Source organism: Montipora capricornis, chromosome 13, assembly GCF_036669925.1.
Source record: "Montipora capricornis isolate CH-2021 chromosome 13, ASM3666992v2, whole genome shotgun sequence".
Taxonomy (NCBI): Eukaryota; Metazoa; Cnidaria; class Anthozoa; order Scleractinia; family Acroporidae; genus Montipora; species Montipora capricornis.
In genome coordinates, this window is record NC_090895.1 from 33,534,570 (window position 1) to 33,559,569 (window position 25,000).

Consider the following 25,000-nt stretch of genomic DNA (forward strand, 5'->3'; position numbering starts at 1 on the left):
TTTAGCCCTTGAGTCCTACTACATTGTAGTTTACCAGTTTCTTTGAGTCTTACTACCCAGGTGGAGAGGGCCACGACAGAGCAACTCTTGAAGGTGACATCAAGACAATGTTAACTCAATGCCCTACTCTTTGCAATAAAATTTTATGAACAAGGGTTGTTGTCATGTAGGAAGTTGTGCTTGTAAGTCCCTATCAGGGAGACTTGAAAGTCTAACTGTTTTCATCCAAGATTACTAAGGCAGCACTGTCTCTTCAGTTCTTTTAAGACCTTAAGTCTTGTTCTGTTTGTCACAGGTTTAAACCCATGACCTCCTGCACAGTCATTTGATGCTTAACCAACTAACTGAACCAGTGGGTGGTTAAAATTGTTGAAAAAACTTAACATCCACTCAAAAACTACAACGATTCTCAGCTGAGTACAACATTGGGGAAGTTTGGTGACACAAGTTTCAGCATTAAAGTTCCTATGTTGTCAAGGGCAACTTTAATACTTCATTTCCAAGCGTCACTTTTTTGTTTTGATGTCATTTAACTGGTAAGGGTCACCAGTTTGATTTAAGCATTACCACTTGTAGATTTTGGTAGGCTTCATCTCTAAAAGTAAGCATTGCTCTTGGAAACGAAGCAAGTTCCAACTCAAACATTGAAACTTTGTCGCCAAGCGCCGTAGTTGACTGAGAATCGTAGTATGTCCCCATTTAACCCATGGACTCCTAGGAGTGGGACTTAATTGATTTTACTCTATCTAATGCCAATGGATTTTACTGGTCAATGGGGGGTGGGGGGCGGTCCAGGGTGGTTCAGGTGTCAATGGGTTAACAGTTACACCACTCATCAACATTTGAAATGAGATTGCAAATCAAGTGTTGTTTTGTTAATTTAGATTAATTAAGGGGAACTAGAGTACCTGGGGAAACTAAAGCTTGAGGGAAATTGGAACTTTTTTAGACCTTGGTCAAAGTCTTTCTCAATCAATAAGCAATCTGTGTTGTTTTAGATAAATCATTTTAGTATTTTCAATGTGGGATCACAAAAGCCCACGACTGTGCAATGTAAGACCAATTGAATTAATTTTACATATACCTGTAAATTTTTTGACCATTTTTTGGGTAGTATGACTACGTTTAGTTAAATAATATGACTATACATGTACACATGTTGCATTAGTCAGAACAAAATGTGTAATCAAGCATTCCTTTCATGAGTTGCTATAAAACAAAATCATTTACTATGAGACCATACCTTCTCTAAGCTCACAGATTAACAATCTTTATCATTGTTGAGAACTTTTTCCTTACCTCACAAACTTTGTTTTCCCTGGTCAGGTGGAGCAGTTGATTGAAAAGGCAGTGAGGGAACACTCGGGAAACGTTAGGCAGCCGGACAAACCCCTGATAAGGATACGAGTAAGTTGTTGCCTTAAGGAGGTTCAAAAGGGTTTTCAGCTGTGCACGCGCATGTGAGCCACACACGTAATTCTAAAGCTGCTTGCATCAGCTCATGATTCAAAATGGGTCACCTTTCTTCTAATTCTCATATAGATGGACTATAAACATACATCTCCTATTCACGAATTTTACACAAACTGTTTAATGGTCACTTAAGGCCTGTAGCTCAACTCGTGCACCGACTCAAATGAGTGGGTGATGCATGCCTAAATGCTGATCTTGTCACCCCTTCATTTTTCCTGATTTTGCCACTTCAGTTGTTTATAGCTCTGCTTCCGGACAGTAATTTTTTTTCATGTTAGCTTATATTAATTTAAAATGTTTGTCTTTGAAATTTAAAAAACTCTGCTGGTGAAAAAAAACTGATTTTTATGAAAAACTGACTAACAGATTAAATTTTAAATATTTTAGAGCTTATTTTTAGCATTATCTGAGTGTGTAAACATTACATGTATACAATGTTCATATGTAACTATTTGTGTCATAATGAGATTAATGACTAGAGAATCGCATTATTGCTTACGGATAGACTTACAGTAGATATCCTGATTTTGTAAACATCTGTCTCGCTTTACGAAGTCCTAAACCATTCTGTATTAATTGTTTAAGATTTCGAACAGCTTGTTACCAATGCAACAACAAACTCCCAACAATCTAAATAAACCTGTTTGAACCCAATGGAATGAGGCCGTGAGCAACACAATCTGGTAAAGGAAAGGGACTTTTATTTATAAATAAGTGTTTAGACGTTCTAGCGCTGAATTAAAATTGAAATTAACAAATAACACAAATGAAGTCAAATGTTGGTTTTTGAGGATAGGGGAAACCAGAGTACCCGGAAAAAACCTCTCGGTGCAAAGTAGAGAACCAACAAATTCAACCCACATATGACGCCAAGTCTGGGAATCCAACTCGGGCCACATTGGTGGGAGACGAGTGCTCTCACCACTGTGCCATCCCTGCACCTCCCTGCACCCCCAAATGGTAATGCCAAATCGCAATGCTGTATGGGAAGATTTCACCATCCCGTTTTTCAAAAAAGACAACTTAAGCTGGTTTTAATACACTAGTTTGGAGGAAAATGTGATGTGAGAGATCTATGAGGGTACTTAATACCCTGGCCTAACTTTTCTTGATATGATCACTCTAACTATATCTAAGGACAGAATAATTACATTTTTGTGAAAAAAGGAGAAACTATTTCAAGCCTCCTTAAATCCTGTTGTGTTCATTGTGCTGCTAGCTGTTCCTGGTGTTTTTGTTAAAATGTTAAGCACTCTTGTGGTTCAGGACTCAGTTGTTGAAAAGACAGATCATGCTGTCTTCCAACCTAAATCACTCAAATGGATAACTGCTCTCAAAACCAATAATTAGTCACCACAAAATAGTGAATTATCCAGCATGCAATCCACTGATCCCTTTGAACAGTTTTGGGGCCAGGTATACAATCTTGCAACCTCTGCCCTTCCTTTCAACCCCACAAGCCACCACAGCTTGCAGTTTCAAAGAAACCTGTGGCATTGCATCTTCCACCAGGACAGATTGTTTATCCATCATTGGATTAACCCCACCAGTATGTCATCATTTTGCCACCCATTCATGTACAGTGTAAGCATCTGGCCTGAGTTGCTTTCATCAGAAATGTTAGACTGGGTTAGGAAACCTTCAGGTCTTGATCAAAATTAACCAGTAGGGACAGGTGTAGCTCAGCCTTTTTGTGCATGGCCTTCTGAGCTGGAGGTCACCAGTTTGATCCCCGTCTCACTCAAGCGAAGTCTGTTTTGGCTTTCCTCAGATTGGCAGAGGAAGGGGGGGGGGGGGGGGGGTGGTAAAAGGTGCACAATGAGTCCCACAAGTTTATCAGTAACTGTACTTCACTGTCGCCTGCTACCCTCGTAAAATAAGGACTTTTACCTTTTATAGCCAACTTTTTTATCAGCATTTTGAAAAAAAAATGCATACAAATAATTAATATACATTATGTTGCTAATGTACTGATTGTCTGCTCTCGTGAACAGGTTGACTACAGTGGTGGATTCACATCATTTAATATCAGAAGATTTGGGCAACAGTTTGTCGACAGGGTGGCCAATCCAAAAGATATTTTACTTTTTCACAGGAAAAAAACCCAGGCAACAAAAGGAGGTACATCTATGTTGCTAGTGTTGCATAGTAGTTACAAATCCAACAGCCCTTTGTTGCAGATGTATGATGTGACTTCTTTTCTTTCAATGTTTCATCCTTTTCTCTGCTGTAGACAAGAAGGTTCTGGATGATGTTAAGTTTCCTCATCTATATCCAGAAGCACTGGATACCATCAGAATGGAAGATTTGATCAAAGAGTACCTGACATCAGAAGATAATGTATGCACATAATATTACTTTCTTTTGTTGTTCTTTTGTTGTTGTTGCTGTTTTTTTGCACTAGTTGTTTTTTCCTTTCACTCCCAAAATGGAACTTCAAAGAAGTTCTTCACTTTCAAAGTGGCAATTCACTGTGAAAGGAAATTTATTGTTCTGCTGCCTGGTTCACTTAACTTAGACTGATTAAAATACTCTGGCGTTAGACAGAGTAAAATACTAAGTATGGCCAGTTTAGGGGTGAATGGGTTATTATTCCACAGGTTGAAAAGTGTGACAATAATTACATGTATTTCAAGAAAATGACTGCGAACAACCTGTCTGAAAAAAGTTCTGAGGAACCTCTCCTTCTATTTCAGGCTCTGGAGCTTCGCATTTTAACAGAGGGGAGGATGGCACAAGCTCTACGAGAGTTTGTGGAGAAGGATGACAAAGATGCCATATCTACATTAGTGAAGTGGCAACTAGATCAAGCTCAAAAGCACCTTAAGACAAGACAGAATGTCTCCGAAGACAACCTTGAAACTGAAGTATTGAAACACACTGAGAGAGTACGGCAAAGAGAAGGAGAAGATGATGAAAAAGATGCAGAAGACATCAGAAAAGTAAATACTGAAACCTTCCTAAAGAGGGTGCAGCATTACTGAAGAAATCTGAACGAAAATGCTCCAGTTTCTTTCAAGTTTAATGGGTCAAAGAAACTGCTAATAATTATTACAACTCTCAAGGGTTTAAAGGTGTCATACTTTGCATTTATTAACACCAGGTATTGGAAGAATCTCGTGCCAGCCAACAAAACAATGTTGGTGATGACAATAACATGAACCTCAGCGGAAGTGATGATGACAGACCAAGTACAAGCAAAGGTTAGATAAAAGATAAGTCACAACTAGGAGTATCAATTTTTAACACAACTCTCTTCAAAATGGCCATTAATAAGAATATTTAGTGCGGTCACATCAAACGTGAACGTCTTTGAGGAGGAATTTGTCATCAGAAGTCTTTTAATAGTTCAACGTACCATACCATGCTTTGTAAGTTTCTGACTGGTTGCTTACTCTGAATTCGGTTTATTGATGCTGTCACAGCTGTTTCAATACTTCTATTTATGGTTCCTCATAGAACATAGAATGTTTTTTATAGATGTAATGAGTTTTTTAACCTGGGCAAGACTCTGGGGTCTTAATGCAAACCAAGAAAAATTATTTTAAAAAAAATATTGCACAAGGTAATGTAGTTTCAGTTAACTGGTTTTAACTGGTAAACTCTTTTTGAGGCAGGAGACTATTTTGGGCTTCCTTTGGTTTGATGATCAAGCTAACCAAAATTAATGTTCTGAATCAAGCACAAAATAATTATTAAGAGTTATTGTTAAGAACAACCATCTATTTACAAACCTCTGCATGTATACTACGAAAACCACTGATCTGTGGAATGGGCCGGAATTATTGAGTGACTGCCCTGCCGACTTCATTTTAACATTTTGATGGAATTGCTTTCCCACAGTGTGAGCAGTAGCCAGCTTTCGCCGCCAAGGTGTACTGAAACAACCACAACAATAGAAAGATACATTTTCAAAAACATGAGTCCGTGGGGGAAGTGGATAAAATAACTTGTCCAGTGAAGAGCTTGCAAGTGCTGCCATGGACTTGCTGTTACTTCAGGTGCAAGAAAGGTTCCCTGGCCTGAAATGTAGCGTCAAACACAACACCTCTCAAGAGAGAGTGGGCAGAACAGTGACTCCATAATTCGGGCTGACTCCACAGATCGGTGGTTTTCGTAGTATCTCATCGTTTTCTTTCCAGTAACGAAAAAATACATTCAGCAGGAACAAAGCCTGAGACATCCTCCACGAGAGGCAAGAGTGAAGGGCGTGGCAGGGGGCGGGGAAGGGGAAGAGGGACTCGTGGGAGAGGAAGAGCAGCATCACAAGCAGCTTCAAACACTTCACGGACTATTATGGACTGTAAGTCAAATATGCTGTCGCTGATCAAACAAATAAACGCGGGGCATGATGGATTCATCTCCTGATATGCCATAATATCAAAGACATCATTAAAATGACATTCAGGTTCAACTGATTTTCTCCTTGTTCAATCTCAAGTCTAGGTAACATTATTTTGAATTTTTCACAATTTCCAGGGACACACTTATGGCTGCAATACTGTATTTCTGTTACTTTGATTTTCACATTCACAATTCATTATTTTTGATTTGTGAAGAGAAATATGATAACATTACAGATGTTGGTTTCTATAAGAAATCTCCACTGTTGAGTGGTAATGAACTTAAAACCTCTTTTGTAAAAAAAAAAACCTGTTTACCTAATTTTTTTTCACTTGTTAGCATTTAGTTCAGCATCTAAAAGGAGAAGACCTAAAGGCAGTGTGGTGGAGGTAATAAGAATTTTCATGATACATACAATGCAACAATTATTTTTTGTATTTTTTGCATCATTAATTTTGGTATGATCAATAAGTTTGATGATAACCCAGTAAAAATATTATTCAAGATAATACCATAACAGCAATTATTGTTGTTGGAAATCAAGAGTCCATTGCCTAAAGAGTAAGAACCTGGTATCAAGTTTGTCTCCATCAACATCGGAAAATTGTTTATTTTTAAACCAAGTTTGGTTGGAAAATTAACAATTCCCGATAACTTAAATCTCCTGGGGTTAAGGTTCTTTGTATATTGTATTTGCATTATAATGTAGCATTCACATTTTAAATGATAAAGAAATACCTGGAAGAAAGTGTTTTAGCCCTAACGGGTTTGAACTGGGTACAACATTGAGTTAGCCAATTTAGTCTATTGTTTACTTTCCCATGAAACTTGGTTTCAAAATAGACACTGATGGCTGTAGCTAAATCTTACTCTAGGGGACAATCAAAATTTTTGTCAGAAAAGCTGGTTGAAATATGTGACAATCAAGATTTTATCAAGTACAACATATGCTGTACAATTATCGACCGATAATATTTATTTATTATTCGTGTTATTCCGATAATTTCTGACTGTTTTTTATTTTGTAGGAAGTTATCTCTGATGATGACGATGAATTCAATAATCCTTTGTCATCATCTGTGCAAAAAACAAGAACTACACAGTAAGGATTATTCTTGATTTTCTGTCTTTGAAATGCCAATGGAAAGACTTTCTATCCTTCTTGTATTTGAACAAACACCAAAAAGTAAACCTTGTCTCAAGTTCCTTGTTTACAAGGCTTTGTGGCACGCTAAAAACCCACCCCTTATTAGCAGTGAGAACTGGGAAGGCTAGGCTGGTGTAGTGCTCTAGCCATGTGGTATACATACATGTACTTACGGCATCAAAGGCACCATGATAAAACCTCTTGTGTCTGTATCTTCTAGAGCCAGTGAGAACGTCTGTCTGGGTTCTTTCCTTTCCCCAGAATAATTTATTTCTTTAGTTTTAGAACATGTAATTCTGCAGAGTGTCACATCAAACCACCAACCACCAAAGTGCACTTTGGCTTACATCAATCTAAATGCTAGCTGAAAGATGCTGAGAATTTCACTGAAAGCACTTTGCTTGCCAGGTTTAGCGAGTACATTTGTTGACGATTCTCAAACTTAGACAACTGAGATCCAAGGTTATGGTGCAAAAGATGCCAAGAATTCAGCCTTCAATGAATGGTGCATTACATGTTGTTTAGTACATGACCATTTTACAATGTTTACTCCACAAAAATTGACTAACCACCATCTTTGCTTCTCACATCATGAAACTAGATATTCTAGTTTTGTGATTTTATTGACTGGTTTCAAAAGGGAGTTTGGGGGCTAGCAATGAAGGTCAGATTCTACAGAATTGTCAAAAAGGGCAGCACACTGTAATTGTCTCACCTGGACCCTTCAGGCATCCCGAATCTGGGGCAAACCGCATAAAATACTACGACTACTTGTTTGAAATCCTTAACTTTGAATAATGAAGATAATATTTCAGAAGGCTACATGTAGATATTTCTCTGTTTCTGACACTACAGGATGTTTTGTTTACACAAGTTTTCCCTTCATGTATTTTAAACATTGGGCATTTCACCCCCAAAGGACTTTTCATCTTCTGCTTCCTTTCTGATCTGTTAACTGTAATCAAATTTAATAAAAAATTGCAGACCCAGTTCAACACAGGTGTCCACAAGAGGGAGAGCCAAGAAAGCAGTTGTGACCCATGTTATCAATGATGTAAGTTTAGCAAAGTAATGCTCCAAATGCCATTAGATGGCTAGGCATTGCAAAAGATTCAACAAGTCAGAAGTTCTGTATCACTGAAGGGAAGTGAGTATTCTCTCACTGCAATGACTGCTAATACACAAAAGGTGCAGTTAATAATATTGAAATGAGTATGACAAGGATGATGTTGATGTTGATAATGACAATGATGATAATCAGGGCCATAATGATGATTAAAAGTTATTGTTACTTTCTAGGATGACAGTGAAGATTCTGACGATCCATTCTCCATGCAACCAAGCAATAAACGGAGCAGAAGATAGTCCATGGCAGATGTGTGGTACTAAAAAAATAGTAAAGATTTTTTTTGATTCATCTACTCAGTTATGGAATAACATTAACTTCTCACACTCAACTGGGAGCCATACTAAGCAAAACCACACAGCTTGTTCACTCTTAACAACCATGATGGAATACTATATAATATCAGCTTTAATGAAAGAATGTAACCACTCCCAAAAAACACCAAAGGAGGGTGAATTGGACAGGGTACTAGGTCAAGCAATGCGCAAGGCAACAAACACATTGAACCCCTAGCGAGCCTTGTAACATGAAGCATGCTAGATCCCATTCTCCCAGAAGTGTGTGAGAAAACCATTGCTTACTCAGCCAACATTATTATCACGATTGGCCATACTGACCATAGACAATAGATTTCATACCCTGAGCCTCAAGTTGAAATTTTGAGAACAAGTTTTGGTGCGCAAAAACAAAAGTTTTCGATCCCTCTGGACTCAACATGGCCGCCGTGTGATTATGTTGTACCAAAAAGGAATAATTATCTTTTTTGAAGGTAACTTACACTGTTTCATAACTATAAAACTAACACAACCTTTAGCACTAAAAAGAGCCCTTCTAGCATGAACCACAGCAAGCAACTAAGAATTAGGCTTTTTTTACATCACTTTTGCTCGGAACTTAACTATGAACGTTCACCACACAATCAAAATTCCTGAATTATTTTAGGGTTTCATATTTTTTCCAAGTAACACTCCTGTAGTGTAAAAAATATTTAAGGACAATTAGAAAGTTCTGGTTTTGTAGAAAAACGTGTTACAGACTTCCTCGCAATTTAGTGAAGTTAATTTTTATTTATTTTCAGAATGAAGGCTTCTTGATAGATTTTTATACTTTGAGTTTATAAAAAAATATCCATAAAACATCAAAAAATAACATAATTTTGTTGAAGTAAAAGTATTTTCTTAAGTGTTGAGATTTTCTCGATGCATTTGCCTTCAACTAGATTTGATACAAAATAATGATATAACTTTTGGCAAAAAGATCTTGTAGTGCTTAAACTTTTAATAAATAAAAGCAAGAAAGACTACAATGACATGGTCTATTACCTTCCAAGCATACTTAAGAAAAGATTTTGTTTGGTTAATTCATATAAGTAAATTATTTTGTATTTCAAAAAATAATTATATTAAGTTGTGCTCTTACATGTTAACTTTTTGTGTGTACGAGCCTGTATAAAAAAGAAAATTAGAAATTTGTATTATTGTAATCCTTGTAGTTAAGCTCAAGTGGTTTGGGGGCAAACAATGAGAAATATGTTAAATAAATAGAGGATATTACATCGCTGTGCGGAGATACGAAATTCTCTTGGAGTGTTGAAAAATATTTCATGAGTTTGCTGCGCTCATTTGTGAAGTATTTTTCTCAAACTCATTAATAATTCATAAGCCAAAAACAAAAGAAATCACTACCGTGAAGGAAGTTTGGATATGTGGTCTTAATCAGCATTAAATTTTGCCTACTTTGATCCCAAATACAGATTCCTTTGAGAAGCAATATCAACCACTCAAAAGAGAGTTTCATCAGATATCAAACACTTCGAATTCAGTTTAAAAGCTCTGCCTTTGGCCTCATTTTTCAACTCGCTTCTCGATGTTTGGATATCTGATCAAACACTTCTTCTCGTGTTTGATATATTACTTCAATACGCGAAGAGAGTGAAATACTTAATCATTCACCAAAGGCATCGAAAGGCACGATTTTCGTATGTAGCCATAGCAACAGTGATTTTTTCACATGTGAAAATAATGTTATCTTCATGTGTAAAGATATCATGTCTTCGCATGAAAGCTCACTTGGTATTTCATTGGTATTTATATAACAAAAAAAGTTCTGTCTGAGTTTCCTTACTCAATGACTAGCTTATATTAAAACCGTTTACAGTTGAGTAAAGAATTAGGAATAAGAAACTTTAAACTTAAGATTTGTCTTGGAAATAAAAATATCAATAAAAGACTACATTTTAACAATGCTTTTGCAAAGTCACAATTTGAGATCATACAAAAAACCAGCATAAAGAAATAAATTATACTTATGGCTGCTAATGACTGGCACAAAAGTTTATCAGACATATCAGAGTTTTATTTGGCCAGGTATCCAAAAATTGTCCTGAAAAAAAACAAAACTTTGGACGTATTCCATCAAGAGGGTACAGGTAAGTAGTTTGGAAAATCCTCAAGCCACTAAGGCTTTTTATCCAAAAGAAGTATAAATTCATAAACAATCAAATCGCTAAAAATAAAAACGAAGCAGGCAGGAATCAGAACAGATTGATGTAAACAAAATGTATTGCCTCTAGATATCACTTAAGTGCTCATCTTTGATGTCAGAAAGATAAAAAATGAATGAAACCCTTTTTAAACCACTTTTTTCTTTGGAATGCTACAATCTGCCAATCAGAGTCAAGCAATCTAAGTCAATCCCATCCCACTATCTGCTAAAAACATTTCACTTAGGAAATTATTTAAAAGAGATCAAATCGAGGATTGACTGAAAATACTGAATGGAAAGGCACAGAAGAATGACAACCTGAGGAAAAACCTATATAATAATTATTTCATCATTTATTTCAGAACAACAACACAACAAAACAAGTTAAGACTGGTCATATCAACACAGACCAGAAAGCAAGTTACTTAAGCTAGCATAGACAAATATGTAATATGTAATAGATGCAAGATGAAAAGAAAACACATCAAGGTTACACACATTATGAATAATGGTCTGACCTGAATCCTTGACTTTGGGCTTTAGGCTAGACTGATTAATAACAATCATATATGAAGTACAGTAAGAGTAATAAAAAAAAACTGAAGTGAGCACAGAAACGACCTATTGCAAAAGTTGTGAGCATCATTGCATTTTGTATCATTCTTGACCTTTTATCCAGTGCAGCCGTAAGAGCAAAATTAATAACCCATCAGAAGTTAGTCTTTATGAGATGATTTTCTTGAACCATGTTTTCTGTGCTTGTGGGGATGTCTTGTTTTGAGCAGAGGTAAAACCTCTCTCTGTATATGATGACCCTGTTTGTTTTTTTGCCGACTTATCTCTTGATTGAGCAGATCCTTAGCTTCCTCTCCATTAACAATCAACTTGTGATTCTCTGCTTCATCCTTGTACATTTGTGCTCTAACTTGGTTGGCTTCCGTGTCTGGTGCAAGAGAACTTGGTAACATTAACATTTCGTTACTCTTCTTGAATTCAGTATGGTATGATTCCTGGGTCCGAATTAGACTTAAACGATTTTACTCTGTCTAACGCCAAATGATTTTACTTGTCAACTGGGGGTGTCCTTGGGCCCTTGAGGAGTCAATGGGTTAATTAACCAATCAAAACAATGTCCCCTCCATTAAAACAGAAGTAGCATTGATGTCATGACTGCTACAATTAGTATATACTAAAACAGTGGATAGCTATTCACCTATGAGCAATTTGCGCAGAATTTAGGGTTACGGTTAGGTAATCTTTGCAGGAAAAAATGAGTTAAAATCATCCTTTTGAGCTCTATTATCTTTCTGTTTTAGTATATACTAAAACAACTATTCACCTCAGTGTAGGTGGCTAGTGGTGGATATTTACCACACCACTTAACGGCTTGGTAAATATCCACCACTGGCCACCGACACTGAGGTGAATAGTTGTAACTATCACTGAAAAGGTTCTCGTGATTTTTAAGTCACTTAAGGGGGGTGGCATTCAACTACCAAACCGTTGCTATGGACCCCTTCAAATAGTCAATTCTCAAGTCTTTAAACTCTACAGTCATCGTTTTTTGCCAAGTGTGTTCAATTTAACATTTCTTTGTCTGGTTTGACTCACAACCATATTTGGATAAATCACGTGACCAAACCGGAAAATGCGTAAAAATTCGGCAAGTTAGCGATGTTTTTCACAATTTTTTTAATTCAACAGTATGAGATCATTCTAACAAAATCTGAAGCATGGATTTTAAAATTATACGTTTGTCAAAAAAAATTATGATGTCATAAGGCCCTCCTATGATACAATTTTCAAAATGTCAGTTCCATTTTTTGTCCAAATTATAGAAAGTCTGTGCTACAGTTTATGTAAAATGATGGGACGGTTCCTATCCAATGAAAAAACTGCCTCTTCCTTTCGTTTCCTGAGAGTTTTTACATGTTTTTCACTGAAATGCACGGCAGAGAACTGGGGCTAGTTGCGCATACGTGTTATGATTGAAGTGATGTCCGATTTCCATTGAAAATGCCACTTCAAAGAACCATCCATGCAACCTTTTTGAAGGGCTCTTGACTAACAATCTTCCTTAGCAACCATTGTCTTTCTGTAGTTAAATGCAACCCCACTTAACCCTTGCAGTCCTGAAAGAGACACTTACAGATTTTACTCTGTGTAACGCCAGACGATTTTACTTGTCAATGTGGGGGGGGGGGGGGGGGGCAGCTGCAGGAGGGAGAGGGTTAAGCAAAAACTTTGATTCAATCAACCAAGCCTTGAGTGATCCAAAATTTTGAGAAACAGCTCATGTTACTTGTAATTCCAAGTTTATAGGTCGTGCAGGTATATATCACATCTAGTTAGAGTTGTCTGTTGATGCATGTACAGTAGCAGTCCTTAAATCTTAAGAAAATCCCAACAAATATTTTCAGGAAATGTTAGATGACATATTTGGGAGACACAGACCTTTTAAAGCCTAATTTTGAGCTTCATTGATGGGCAAAGTTTAAAATTGTATATTAACCAAAATAAGGCTAGTATGTCTTATTAATATAAATACAAACGAGTGATAATGCGTTCACTATTATTTTATGAAAGTGGTCTAATGGTATATCTTGTCCTCACCAAAGGTTGCCTTTGTCTATCCAGAAGGCCTTTACATTTCATTCAACAAAGGAAATAGCAATGTACTCACCATCACATTTCAATGCAGTACAGACCCAATGGCCACATGCACAGACACTGAGAAGCAAATATTCAAATTATACTCTCATCCAAATGTAAATTCTACAACCATTTTGAAATTACAGTACTTGCAAGCAAGCATTATCGGAGAGGGCTTATTCCCCTCTCATGGGGGAGCTTAATTGGCTTGTCTGACATATACCGGATCTGAAATAATTAAAGTAAAAAATGAGGGCCCTGAATTTGCCTCATGTAAGGTAATCCAAGACAGTCTTTGACTTTGAATTCCACCCTAAATATTCCAGATTCCATGTCCTTAATTTGAGATTAACATTTGGCATATTCCAGATTCCTGATTTGTTTGTTAGCGGGATTTCATATTCCTAGCACTGGATTCCACATTCCAAAACCAAGGATTCCAGATTCTACAGTTCTGGATGTTGCATGGAGGATTACCTTACTTAAAAGAACAGAGCAAATACCTAATCAGAAATTCCTGATCACAATAACAATGGTTCTTTTGTTTTGCGCCATTTAAGTCTGGTATATGAAAGTGCACTCAAAGGAGCTTAACAAACCTACCAGCTATTACAATCATTTGTTGAAATTTCAGCTCCATCGCTGTAAACTAGGTCATCCAGTCCACAACCTGAATAATTATTGTATTAATCATTAGTCTTGTTTTACATTGCTAAAAATTAGTAATAAATGGGGGACATCACTTATATTCTGCTGGGTTTCAACTGCACGCATCTTTAAAGTTCAAAACAATTTCATAACACTGAATTATCCATCTTAATGAAAGTGCAAAGTCATTACATTCTATGATTAAAATAATGATGTATTAATTAAAAGAATACTTGCCTCTCTTGGGTGGCTTGAATTCTGCCAAAATGAAAAAAGTGGCATGAAGTCAAGATATTCTTTCTCCATTTTCTTATTAATTTTTTAATAATATTCAGTGGAGAAACAACAGGTGATCTGGTGTTGTTCTTTTGGGGGGAGAACATCTGCAGCATAACCACAAAAATAATAGACCAAATCAGTATTCAACTCAATATTTTACCCAATTCAAACCCTTTGGGAATATGACATTTTGTTCCATGTCTTTCTATGTCATTAAAATTTGAATGCTACATTATAATGCAAGTGCAATACACAAAGAATCATAACCCCAGGATATTTGAATTGGTTACAATCTTGAGTTCGCCAATTTGGTCTGTGCTTGATCGTATGTTAGAAGAGAGTATTTTTCAACCAACCTGGATTCAAACATTTCATGAACTCGTCAATAGTCAATTCCAAGTCTGAGTCATCATCACTGACTGAAATCAATGCATCAGCACACAGGCCTTGCAGTATGGAATTCTCGTATTCTTCTATGTTGGAATCCTGGACAAAAATCATGTTAAAATTCCTTAATCATTCATGAGGTTGACTGCCCGCAAAAGCACTGTATTCGATTCACATGTTAGAAGCCTGATGTAGTTTAAATGGTACCAAAATAGTATTCCGTATCAACCTCATAGAATGGTCATTTGCTTATCAGATGCAAAATACTAGTAAACCTACTATATCACGTTCGTTTTATAAGTCAGCTAAAATCCTTTATGAGCAGGAGATCTATATTGGATTTACAAAGGTTTCATCTAAAACTTGCCACAACAAACTAAATAACCCAAATAGATTTAAAGCTCATGTTGTCCTTATCACAGCAAAGTCTCTCATTAACACTACTTGGAGTTTTCCAGTGTATGGTGCAGTGCAGAGTTAATAATTGTAGTACTTAAACCATTGATTTTAGGAGATGAGAGATTGCAAACTTCACCTAAACCTCCCATCATTAAAAAATAATAATTACTTTAGTAAAGTAGACTGCAAGGAATCTCGTGCACATTTACCGTATCTACCAGTAAATTGTCTTTTCGATTCCAAGACATTTTTGCTTGTATATGAGCCTGCCCAATCATAGTGCAGTTAACACAAATACATGTACATGCAGAAGTTGCATGCACTGGGAAATTCATGCAAGCAAGTTACAATAAAATTGTCAGATTGACCCTTGCACTTTTCTGGACAATTTCAGCAATAATGGACACCTAAGAAATTCAGGTGCCTCCAACAGAACTCAAGCCCATGACCTCTGTAATGCCGGTGCAATGCTCTGCCAAATGAGCTATGAAGTGACATGGGGTTTCAATCCTGTTAGAGCCACCTGAAGTTTTCAGGTGTCTATAAGAGACAATTACTTTTAAGAATAAATTATTGTCCACATAAGTGCACGGGGTCACCTGGAATGACGAGCACTTGACAGAAGCCAATGGCACACTTTGCCGTGGCCTTATGTGTTTTCAAACACGAAGAAGATTAAGTAAGTACCGGTAAGTAAGTGCAAGGATTATTTCTCTCTTTCGAATAAATGAAGGATACGGGGATACACTGGAACGATTACAACTCCAAACGGTAGAACCAAAGCCCTCAGCTGAAATGGGCGCACCAAAGAAGCGCGCCAAACCACTCAGCCACAAAATCCCTGGACAATTTGTGTCAACTGTTTGTGCATCCCATAGATATGCCCTTATAGGAGTCTTATTAATTTTGCTTTTGTCTCTCCTGATTGAATGAAATGTGCCACATGATTTTAGCGAGGCCAAAAGGGGAGTTTAGCAGCAAGTACTATGAGGGGAGGGGGCCAGAGAAGGATGACATTCATTAACCCCCCCTGCAGTGAAGGGATTTGTCATCTTTTTTGGTAGGCATGTGAATGCAATTGGATCACTCCTTGAATTGCCGGTTTTCATTGTCACACCATCATCAAAACCATTCAACAAATAAAAATAAAAGAAGATGAATGTTCAAACAGTCTCGCAAAGGTACAGGTCTGTGCGATGTTTCATGCGGGAGATATTCGAAGAAATGTTCTACTCAAATTTCTAAGGCTTTGTACGAAGATGCCATGTTTGCGTCCCTGCAAGGGGCACAAATATGGTGGCAGGAAACTAACAAAAACATATGTCATCAAGTTTTGCTATAAAAGGCCTGTAGTCATCTTCTGAGGGCCCATAAACATCTATATGAGTACTTATTCTCATACAAGGACTGTTCAGATTGAAAAATCTCCGCAAATAAGTCACTTTTTTAGCCTATGTGACAGCATTCTCAGCCGCAATTTTAACATAATTTCATGCAAAAGCTTAGAAATTCAACCTTGCTTTATCACAAGACAAAAAACCCCATCAAACTGAAAATTTGCAAAAAGATAAGTCTTCAGCTGTTCTAATAACCAACTAAACTAAAATCTAAAGAGGATTGATAATTCCTTGTTTTTTAATTGTGATGATGTCACATGAAAACCACGGATAGTTTGCTTACCACTACTATATCGTTTTCTGGCATTGTTTAAAAAATCACAAATTTTCCATTCTGAAGCCTAAAGTTTTGGTCACAAATGCTCCCAGAATGCTGTAAGCAGCATCTTGACCAACTTGAATTTTTTTTGAGGGGGAAGGGGGGTGCGATCTTGCTGCAGTTTCTTCTGCCCCCTCTTTCTGGAATTTTTTGGATCCGCCCCTGTATAGGTTACTATTTTAGTAATTTAAGAAGCTGAAAAACCTAGTCGCAGGTTTATTCATGCATGACCAACAGGACACTTTGTGACGCTTATTGAAATCTGTGTGCATCTATTAGGGGCAGTTCTGGATACATCTGCTAGTTCACACAATCAAGGGTACAAGATATTGAAAACCACATAATTATAACAGCTGCACGGTTTATATTCTCAATACCTCTTCCTTTGTTTGATTTGCCAGTACAAACTCTCTGAATTCCACTGCATCGAGTCGCCCATCACTGTTTTCATCCATCTTGTCAAAATAAGACTTGACCAGATCATTATAATCTTGCACGCCTTCCAACAAATTGTTTTGGGTCTTTAACCATCCAATCAAACGACTGCGTATGTCTTCACGATCATCCTCATAGCAAACGACTGAATGGCATAGTGAACAAACTTTCTTAGTAATAACATAAAACTTGTTTGTATAGAAGTAGGGAAATTTTTAACTTAAGAACTGGGCAAGAAAAAGATTTTTTCTAAAAAAAAGTACTGCATAAGGTAAAGTTATTTCACTTACCAGGTTTTGACTGGTTAACTCTTTTTGATGAAGAAGACTGAGTTGGCACCCCTGTGATTTGATGACAAAATAGACCATTTTACAGTTGTAGCTAAGTTACCTGGCCAAAGAATGGAAGCGAGGCTGCCGGTGACCCTGTTTTAATACAAACTTCCGTGCTTTTGTAATGTTAATATGGACTAATATTATTAGAATTACAACAACACAATTTACATGATAAAAGCAGTTGGGGCTGTATCAATACAAGGTCACCGCCAGTCTCGCAGCCATTCATGGGCTTAGAAAAGGTCGCTGAGCAAACAACTGTAAAATGGTCTATTAACCAAAGTTCTCCACCAAGGATAAATCATGATTGTTAAGAGTGATTGTCTAATTCCTTACCTTTGCACATTCCATTATGTTTAACAGAAATCTTCTTTCCTTGCAAACAAGCAGTCCGGTGCAGCTCACAGTGGTTTGGAAAAGTCATACCATTTGATCCACAGACTGGATTATCATGATCAGGACATGATTTCTTGCAAATGCAGGAGGCAATTTCATTATGGACTAAACAGTCCTGTCCAGCATGACACAGGACATCGAGGCACAAATCTAAAAGCCAATCCAAAGAAAATTAATTACCAAAACCAATGCTGGAATTGATCAAAGGGTTCAAGTGGAAGAGAAGACCAGGGATAAACAGGTTTTCATGGGATAAACTCCCTCGTTTCTTATTTAAGTAGAGAGATGAGATATTGGTTGGGAAAATCCCCGACCCCAAGATTAAACATCTTTACCCCGACCCCTAAAGGGGTTCCCCACTGCCAAATAGAGAAGCAAGAACTCAACCCAAATTTCAAAACGAGGACTGGAATCGACCCCAGGGCTCCTAAATGACGAACAAACAACATCCTGCAACCCAAAAGACATCTACGACAATTTACGCATCGATCAAATCGAAACTTCAACATCCCCCCCCCACCCCTTCCTGGGCAAACCCCGGGCATTTGACCATCTTCTGTGCCCGGGAAGTGGGGAATTTGACCTTTACCTGTGTAAGGTGGGGAAAATTGAACCTAAGTGTCAGGTTTCAAATGATTTTTCGGGCACCGAAGTCGCTAACAGCTATAAAACACATGTTTGGATGAGATGGAAGAGTTTAAAGGAAGTGATGTAGCATTTATGAGCGATTGGTTTACAAAAAGGTCTTCAAAAGGTCTTTATAAAGACGGCAGGAGCCGAACGATTGTTCTTTAGTAGGGTATGACAGACAAATCCGACAATAGGGTAGGGCATTTGAACACCATTTTGGCCCGAGGGGGCGGGAATTTAAAAGATCCAATCTTCAAAAGTTCAAATTCCCCGGAGGGGGGGGGATGTTGAAGTTTCGAGTTGATCGGCGCATTACAGCAATGAATGGCCTTACATCTCCATTCATAGCTCCTAGTCCCCCTTTAACTAAAATTAATTAATGAGCACGAGGTAAAACATACCTTGATTGTTTGTTTCAAACGATTCCTGACCATTTTCATCGAAGCGCTGGAAACATAAACGTTCATAATTTTCAACACTAGTGTGAAAAATGGTTAGTTCATACCAAACCTTTTTTAAATTGACACCAAATGCAAAAGGAAGTCTCAAAAGCTGTTGAAAGGTAAATAACAAAGAGACAAACGTACAGATTCTGCTGTAACTGCGAGGCCTAGGGAAGCCAAAGTCAAGAAGAGAGAAACAGATTGAACTATTCGCATTTTCTCAGCATCCGGTTAGCACTCTGTTGGTTGTCTGTAAAGTATGTTAGTTTCTCAGTCACGCTGCTGAACCCTGTGGCTGGCTACTAGGATTTAAAACGAACTTTGACTTGTTATTAACCCCGTAGAAAATGAAAGATCTCAAAACCCAAATCTCTTACTTGCTGCGCACGGTCTCGCCTGTTTCACCAACAAACGGCTTTTGTTGAAATCGATTCTAAACATTCCAGAACTTCAATTAGTTGTAACCTGACACTTATTTGCTCATTTGCCTCTCTCGGGTTTTTCTTGGATCTCCTGGATTTGTTTTTCGATTTTTTTCTGTTTTTAAATTCTTTATCTCTTGGCATTGGTAACAAAGAAATGTCATATAGGGCTCACTTTGTTGAGTTGGCAAGCTTCGCCGCGTTAAGGTAGTGTTTTTGGTTGTGATACCAGGTCAGTGGAGAAGGGTACGATTTAGATAAGAAATATAGCGGTAGGCAGCAGGGTACTTCTCGTCTCCGCTCCATCCTCTTCAAAAACGTGTATACTTGCAGTCATAGAAGACGTTACTCAGTTCTTCTTTCGTGGTCTATCTGTTAGGATAGTGGGGTGGAGTCGACGGTGTCGGTGTGGGTAGGTGGGTAGGCATTGGACACCATACCGCGGAGTACTAGGTCGAAGTGACGATGTTTTGTAAACTGAAAACTGAGAACGAAAGAAAAATATGGCGGGTCCTGTTATGGATGCTGCTTGTGTTACGTACGAAGGGGTTTCTTTTGAACTTGATCATTTCCCGAGGACTCGTGAGCCCGTGTGGATTCTTGGAAAGGAGTACATTACTGACAGAGGTAGCAGCGTTTATTTTTCTGACGTTAATCGTCAGAATTTTTTTTACATTGCCGCGGACCATGAAAACTGCAAGCTTTGATTTCTGCGTAGAATCTGTTTCGTGCTTTTTGAGTTGTTTTAGATTTTAGATTGTAAAACGACATGTTGGTATGCTAAGTTCTCTCTTTGTTACAACAAAATTTGGTTGAATCGGTGCTAAAGTATCGAAATTTACGTTTGCGCGTATTTAAAATGCGTTTATTTCAGAGCTAAGAAAAATTTGCTTGCTTTGTTTTATTGGTCTTAATCTTGTAAGATATTTCCTTAATGAGAATGGGTTGTGGCGTATTTCTGCAAGTTCTGGAACCACGGCATTTTGTTATCGATCTAAGCTATCATTGTTTTACATCATACATCCTAGTAAAGTTGAATAGGTGTTCTCTGGTAAAAATTATTAAAAATATTTTTTTTAATTATTTTTAATAATTTTACCATAGAATGCATGATGTAAAACAATGATAGCTTCGATTAATTATTTTTATCATACATCCTGTTTACATACATTTTTTTTTAATTGAAAATTTATTCAGGAAAGATATTAAGTATCATTGTCAACTGGGAACTCGGAAAAATTCCGAGCCCCAGATGGGATTTGAACCGACGACCCTCCATGATCTAGTCAGATGCTCTAACCACTGTGCTACTGGAGACTCTGTGGTGAGAGCAAGGATGGTATAGACTACGACTTCACCATGCAGTCACATAGTCTAATTTTAACCATATGTGACTCTTAACTGCATTACACAGTCACATTAACCCATTCACCCCTAAACCAGCCATACTTAGTATTTTACTCTGTCTAACGCCAGACGATTTTACTCGTCAATGGGGAACTGCCAGGAGTCAATGAATGGGTTCAATAAGGCATATCAGAGATGCGATATACCTTAATGTGACTGCATGATGCAGTTAAGAGTCATATAATTATGGTTAAAATTAGACTATGTGTCTGCAGGATGCAGTTGTAGTCTATACCCACATTTCACACTTGCTCACCATAGAGTCTCCAGTAACTCAGTGGCTAGAACTTCCGAGTTCCCAGTTGATGATGATGCTTAATATCTTTCCTGTAGTTCTCTCATTACTCGCTTGGGTGGTTGAAAATTTATTATGCCACTGGACAAATACACCATTTTACAGTTCTGTGCTCTGTTACCAGACCTTTGAATAAAAGTGAGGCTGGAGTTGACCTTGCTTTAATAAGTGAGGTCAGAGGATAAAAGCAATCATATATATTAAAAAACAAAAGATTTCTAATGCAAATTCTTGCAGCTATTTGCCATAACAAAAAAGACCATATTATTATATGCTTGTTTTTATCCGACGCAAGGCACACATTCATTTCTTAAATCTCTGAACTAGCTTATACAAACTTGATTGCTAAGTTACTTTGTGGAAAAGAGTTAGTCTGCATACTTGATACTTGTACCAGTTTAGAGGTCAAAGCAAAGCTGTATCTCCATCTTCATCCCTCTGCCCCACCCATGCAAGAAAGGCAATTCAAATACCCCATCATAGGTCTATTCTGGGTGATCAGTTATTGCTCCCACCTCAACAGAATTTTATCAAAAGACCATATTGGTGTTTGACTGATATCACTTTGTGATACTCTTAAACCTGTGCTAACAAACAGCTCTAAGCTTTTGAAAGCCTCTCCTTCAGTGCAGGCAGGAGAAATCCACTGTTCTTGTCAATACGGTATTTGTTTAACTTGATGTCAGCCCACAATTCCAAAATCATTTTTCAGTATAAAGGTCACAAAGTAAACACCCTTTCATTTTGTAGGAGGTGCGGTGGCCTCATGGTTAGAGTGCTTGACTCTGGATCAAGTGGTCCGGGTTCGGGTCCTGACCGGAAACATTGTTTTATGTTCTTGGGCAAGACGCTTTACTCCCACGGTGCTTCTCTCTACCCAGGTGTATAAATGGGTACCAGCGAAAATGCTGGGGGTAACCCTGCCATGGACTAGCATCCCATCCAGGGGGGAGTAGAAATACTGCTAGTCACTTCATGCTACAGAAACCGGAGATAAGCGCCAGCCTGAAGGCATCGCTAGGCTCATAACAGAGACATTTTTCATTTTGAAGCTCAAACCTGGCAGGGTTAGGGAGACTTGGGCTGAGAAAGCCACATGCCAGGGGAAAATACTGGGACATGGGTAAATGTACACTGTAAAAGCTTTGGATGGACTGAGACACAATAGACCAAATCAGATAATTCAGTGTTGTACCCGATTCAAACCATTTGGGAATAAAACATTTTTGTTCTAGGTATTTCCAATTATCATTTAAATGTGAATTCTCCATTATAATGCAAATATAATACACAAAGAAATCATCTTAACCACAGGAGATTTGAATTGGGTACAACAGTGAGTTAGCCGTTTTGATCTGTTTCATTGCTTTATGAATGCCATTTCAATGCTGACCTTGTTTAATCAAGCCTCACTGCCTAAATTTTTTTCCCATTGCTTTATGCAGTTTCAATGCTCTATATCATTGCATGTTGCACTTGTGAATTACAGTCTGCTAATAGATACTTATTGAATCTGTAAGTCCTTTTATTTATTCATTTGTTTGCTTTGCATTTTAGCAGATGACAATACTAAACTCATTCAAGATATCAGGTCTAGATTTTGGTTTACATACAGAAAGAATTTTCCGGCAATTGGTGAGTGTATGTAGATCATTACTTTTGCACTGATGATTTGCTTTAAAGTTTGGGAAAAACCAGTGTCCTAAAATCCCAAAATGCCACTTCATGATGCCAATTGTTGCTCAAAAATGCTCAGTTGTAATATTTTTCATATTTTTGTTTGCAAAAGAGTCAGTAGGGCCAGCTATTGGAAGAACAAGATGCATACCTGAACCAGTTGACCTTAACATTTTTAACGTTTGTTTTTTTGTTTTAAATAGGAGGAACAGGGCCAACTGTTGATACAGGTTGGGGTTGTATGTTGCGATGTGGACAGATGATATTTGCACAAGCACTGACCTGTAGGCATTTGGGAAGAGGTCAGTCTGTGTTTTTTGTTTTTTTTTTTTTTCGTTCAAAGCTTTTACTTAATTGACCGCTCCCCATAGGGGCTTTTCAGGGCCAATGAAACAATCAACGAAACAACAGAACACAACAACAACTGTTAAGAATCACAACTGGCCAGAGGCAAACCAGTCAGCTACAAGTGCAGCTGGGAAGTTGAACCAGGGACTACCAGGAACAAATTCAGCGAGTGGTCAGAGTGGGTCTTGAACCCGGGATCTCCGGATCTCAAGGCAAGCGCCCTAACCACCGAGCCACACTGCCTCCTTTCACTTTAAGGACATGTCTCTGCATCTGCAGTTTAGCTCTGTAGCACAGGTCAAATTATTCCCTTTGCAAGACGTAGTTATATGGAACACAAGGCAGATCAGTATAAATTATTCCTAATTGCATATGTTGCTTTCCAAAAAAAAAAAGAAACATGCAAGGGAACATTTTTTCTCTTTTAAATCAGTACAAACAAATTCCTTAGAGCCTTTTGGTATCTGTATTAGATTGATTTAGCTGCTAACCCTGACCAGAAATAACTTTAATTAAGAAGACTGAGGTCGATATCTAATGATATTTTAATTTGGTTACAATTACTTTACGAACATCTCTAGGTAGCTGAGCAAAAAATGCTCTAACTCTATCTAACACAGGTAAAATCAAATGTTAGTTTTTATTTTAATTCACTTGTTTGGGGGGGGGGGGGGGGAGGTTTGCGAGGGAAAATTGGATATTACCTGGAATAAAAACCTCTTGTAGCAGAGTAGAAATTAACAAACTCAACCCACTCATGATACGCACTGAACCCAGGAACTACTTGTAGGAATGTTTTCACCAAGCTTGGGAACATTGCAAGTTTTAAGGTTGTTTTACCAGAAAGCGCAGACCATCCATCAACAAAATACAATGTCCAGATGTTGGTCACAAAAGTATTTGATATATAATAATTTGATGCTCTGAGCCTGACTGTTATTTCTACAGACTGGCAGTGGGATTCTGAAACAAGGAACCCAGTCTATATGCAGGTAAAGATGATTGTAAACTGTAAACAAAGTATTTTGTTAGGTACAAAAAAAGCAAGGATTAGGTTAGGGTGTTGAATAGAAAATTGTAGTCGCCACCTTTGTTAAAAAGCTTGCTATCTTAACCCGTTGACTCCCAGGGATTCCCCATTGGTGGGTTAAAATCGTCTGGTGTTAGACAGAGTAAAATACTCTGGTGTTAGACACAGTAAAATACTAAGTCTCGCTGGTTTCGGCCGGTTTGGACGTCAAAGGGTTAATGTAAGGTTTTACTAAAATGAAGACTTCTGTTTTTAAACCTTGATCTTTCTACCTATTTATGTTATGAATTTAGATCTTACAAAATTTCCTGGACAAGAAAGACAGCCTGTATTCAATCCATCAAATAGGTAAAGACTTTGATATAATATTTGTTTTCTGTCAAATCTATCTCATTTCAGTCAGGAAAGTTATTATTTGTACTTTCTGGTATAATAATGATGTACTGTCTTTTATGCCTACAGCTCAAATGGGCGTATCTGAGGGGAAACCAGTTGGTAGTTGGTTTGGACCTAATACAATTGCACAAGTACTCAAGTAAGATAGAGCAAGTTTCAATCAAGTGACGTAAAACCAAAACCAAAGTGTAATTACTTTGGCCAATCAAAAAGGACGGAGACAATCCAGTAAACCAATCAAAACTCAAAGTAATTACACATAGCCAACATAAAGCGCAGGAAAATGTGCACATGCAAGCAACTATTGGTTTTGGTTTCACTTCTGATTGGATGAAAAAGTGGCAGGAGAACTTTGCACCAATCACTGAGTGAAGTAATGCAAAATCAAAGCAATTCACTAATTACTTTCGACACTCAACTGAAAACCATTCTAATACTAAATAAAATAGTACGAATTACTGATGAATTTATTAGTATTGTGTGTTTATGTTTAATTAATTAACATGGTTGTAGAGATTGTCTTGATGAATA

General features: G+C 37.5%; 3 protein-coding genes across 8 annotated transcripts in view; 2 read left to right on the forward strand and 1 right to left on the reverse strand.

The window, feature by feature from the left end:
* LOC138028459 (double-strand break repair protein MRE11-like) overlaps positions 1-10,330 on the forward strand; it is an 18,001-nt gene extending 7,671 nt beyond the window's left edge. For 2 of the 4 annotated variants that reach the window (XM_068876003.1, XM_068876007.1), the window contains exons 9-18: positions 1,327-1,407; positions 3,468-3,594; positions 3,707-3,813; positions 4,170-4,415; positions 4,577-4,676; positions 5,636-5,776; positions 6,157-6,206; positions 6,846-6,919; positions 7,949-8,018; positions 8,264-10,330. In XM_068876003.1, the coding sequence (XP_068732104.1) occupies positions 1,327-1,407; positions 3,468-3,594; positions 3,707-3,813; positions 4,170-4,415; positions 4,577-4,676; positions 5,636-5,776; positions 6,157-6,206; positions 6,846-6,919; positions 7,949-8,018; positions 8,264-8,329 (1,062 nt within the window). In that variant the 3' untranslated portion in view covers positions 8,330-10,330. The remainder of the gene's footprint in view (positions 1-1,326; positions 1,408-3,467; positions 3,595-3,706; positions 3,814-4,169; positions 4,416-4,576; positions 4,677-5,635; positions 5,777-6,156; positions 6,207-6,845; positions 6,920-7,948; positions 8,019-8,263) is intronic. The other 2 variants (XM_068876004.1, XM_068876006.1) reach the window with 2 other exon arrangements.
* A 577-nt stretch (positions 10,331-10,907) lies between these two features.
* Positions 10,908-19,418, reverse strand: LOC138028470 (follistatin-related protein 1-like). Of its 2 annotated transcripts, none has more exons than XM_068876019.1 (11): positions 19,272-19,418; positions 19,039-19,196; positions 18,853-18,898; positions 17,762-17,971; positions 17,381-17,431; positions 17,033-17,235; positions 14,510-14,639; positions 14,112-14,132; positions 13,830-13,896; positions 13,258-13,304; positions 10,908-11,517 (listed from the first exon to the last, which is right to left on the reverse strand). In XM_068876019.1, exons 2-11 carry the CDS (start codon positions 19,108-19,110, stop codon positions 11,291-11,293), a joined length of 1,074 nt encoding a protein of 357 aa, XP_068732120.1. In that variant the 5' UTR covers positions 19,111-19,196; positions 19,272-19,418; the 3' UTR covers positions 10,908-11,290. The 2 variants fall into 2 exon arrangements, with proteins under 2 accessions (XP_068732120.1, XP_068732122.1); XM_068876021.1 differs by having other exon boundaries at positions 19,039-19,144; positions 19,272-19,333.
* Positions 19,419-19,800: 382 nt separating this feature from the next.
* Positions 19,801-25,000, forward strand: part of LOC138028467 (cysteine protease ATG4B-like) — a 13,327-nt gene continuing 8,127 nt past the window's right edge. Inside the window, exons 1-6 of one of the 2 annotated variants that reach the window (XM_068876014.1) lie at positions 19,801-19,943; positions 22,576-22,653; positions 22,899-22,997; positions 23,992-24,035; positions 24,367-24,421; positions 24,536-24,608. In XM_068876014.1, the coding sequence (XP_068732115.1) occupies positions 19,820-19,943; positions 22,576-22,653; positions 22,899-22,997; positions 23,992-24,035; positions 24,367-24,421; positions 24,536-24,608 (473 nt within the window). In that variant the 5' untranslated portion in view covers positions 19,801-19,819. The remainder of the gene's footprint in view (positions 19,944-22,575; positions 22,654-22,898; positions 22,998-23,991; positions 24,036-24,366; positions 24,422-24,535; positions 24,609-25,000) is intronic. The other variant, XM_068876015.1, reaches the window with a different exon arrangement.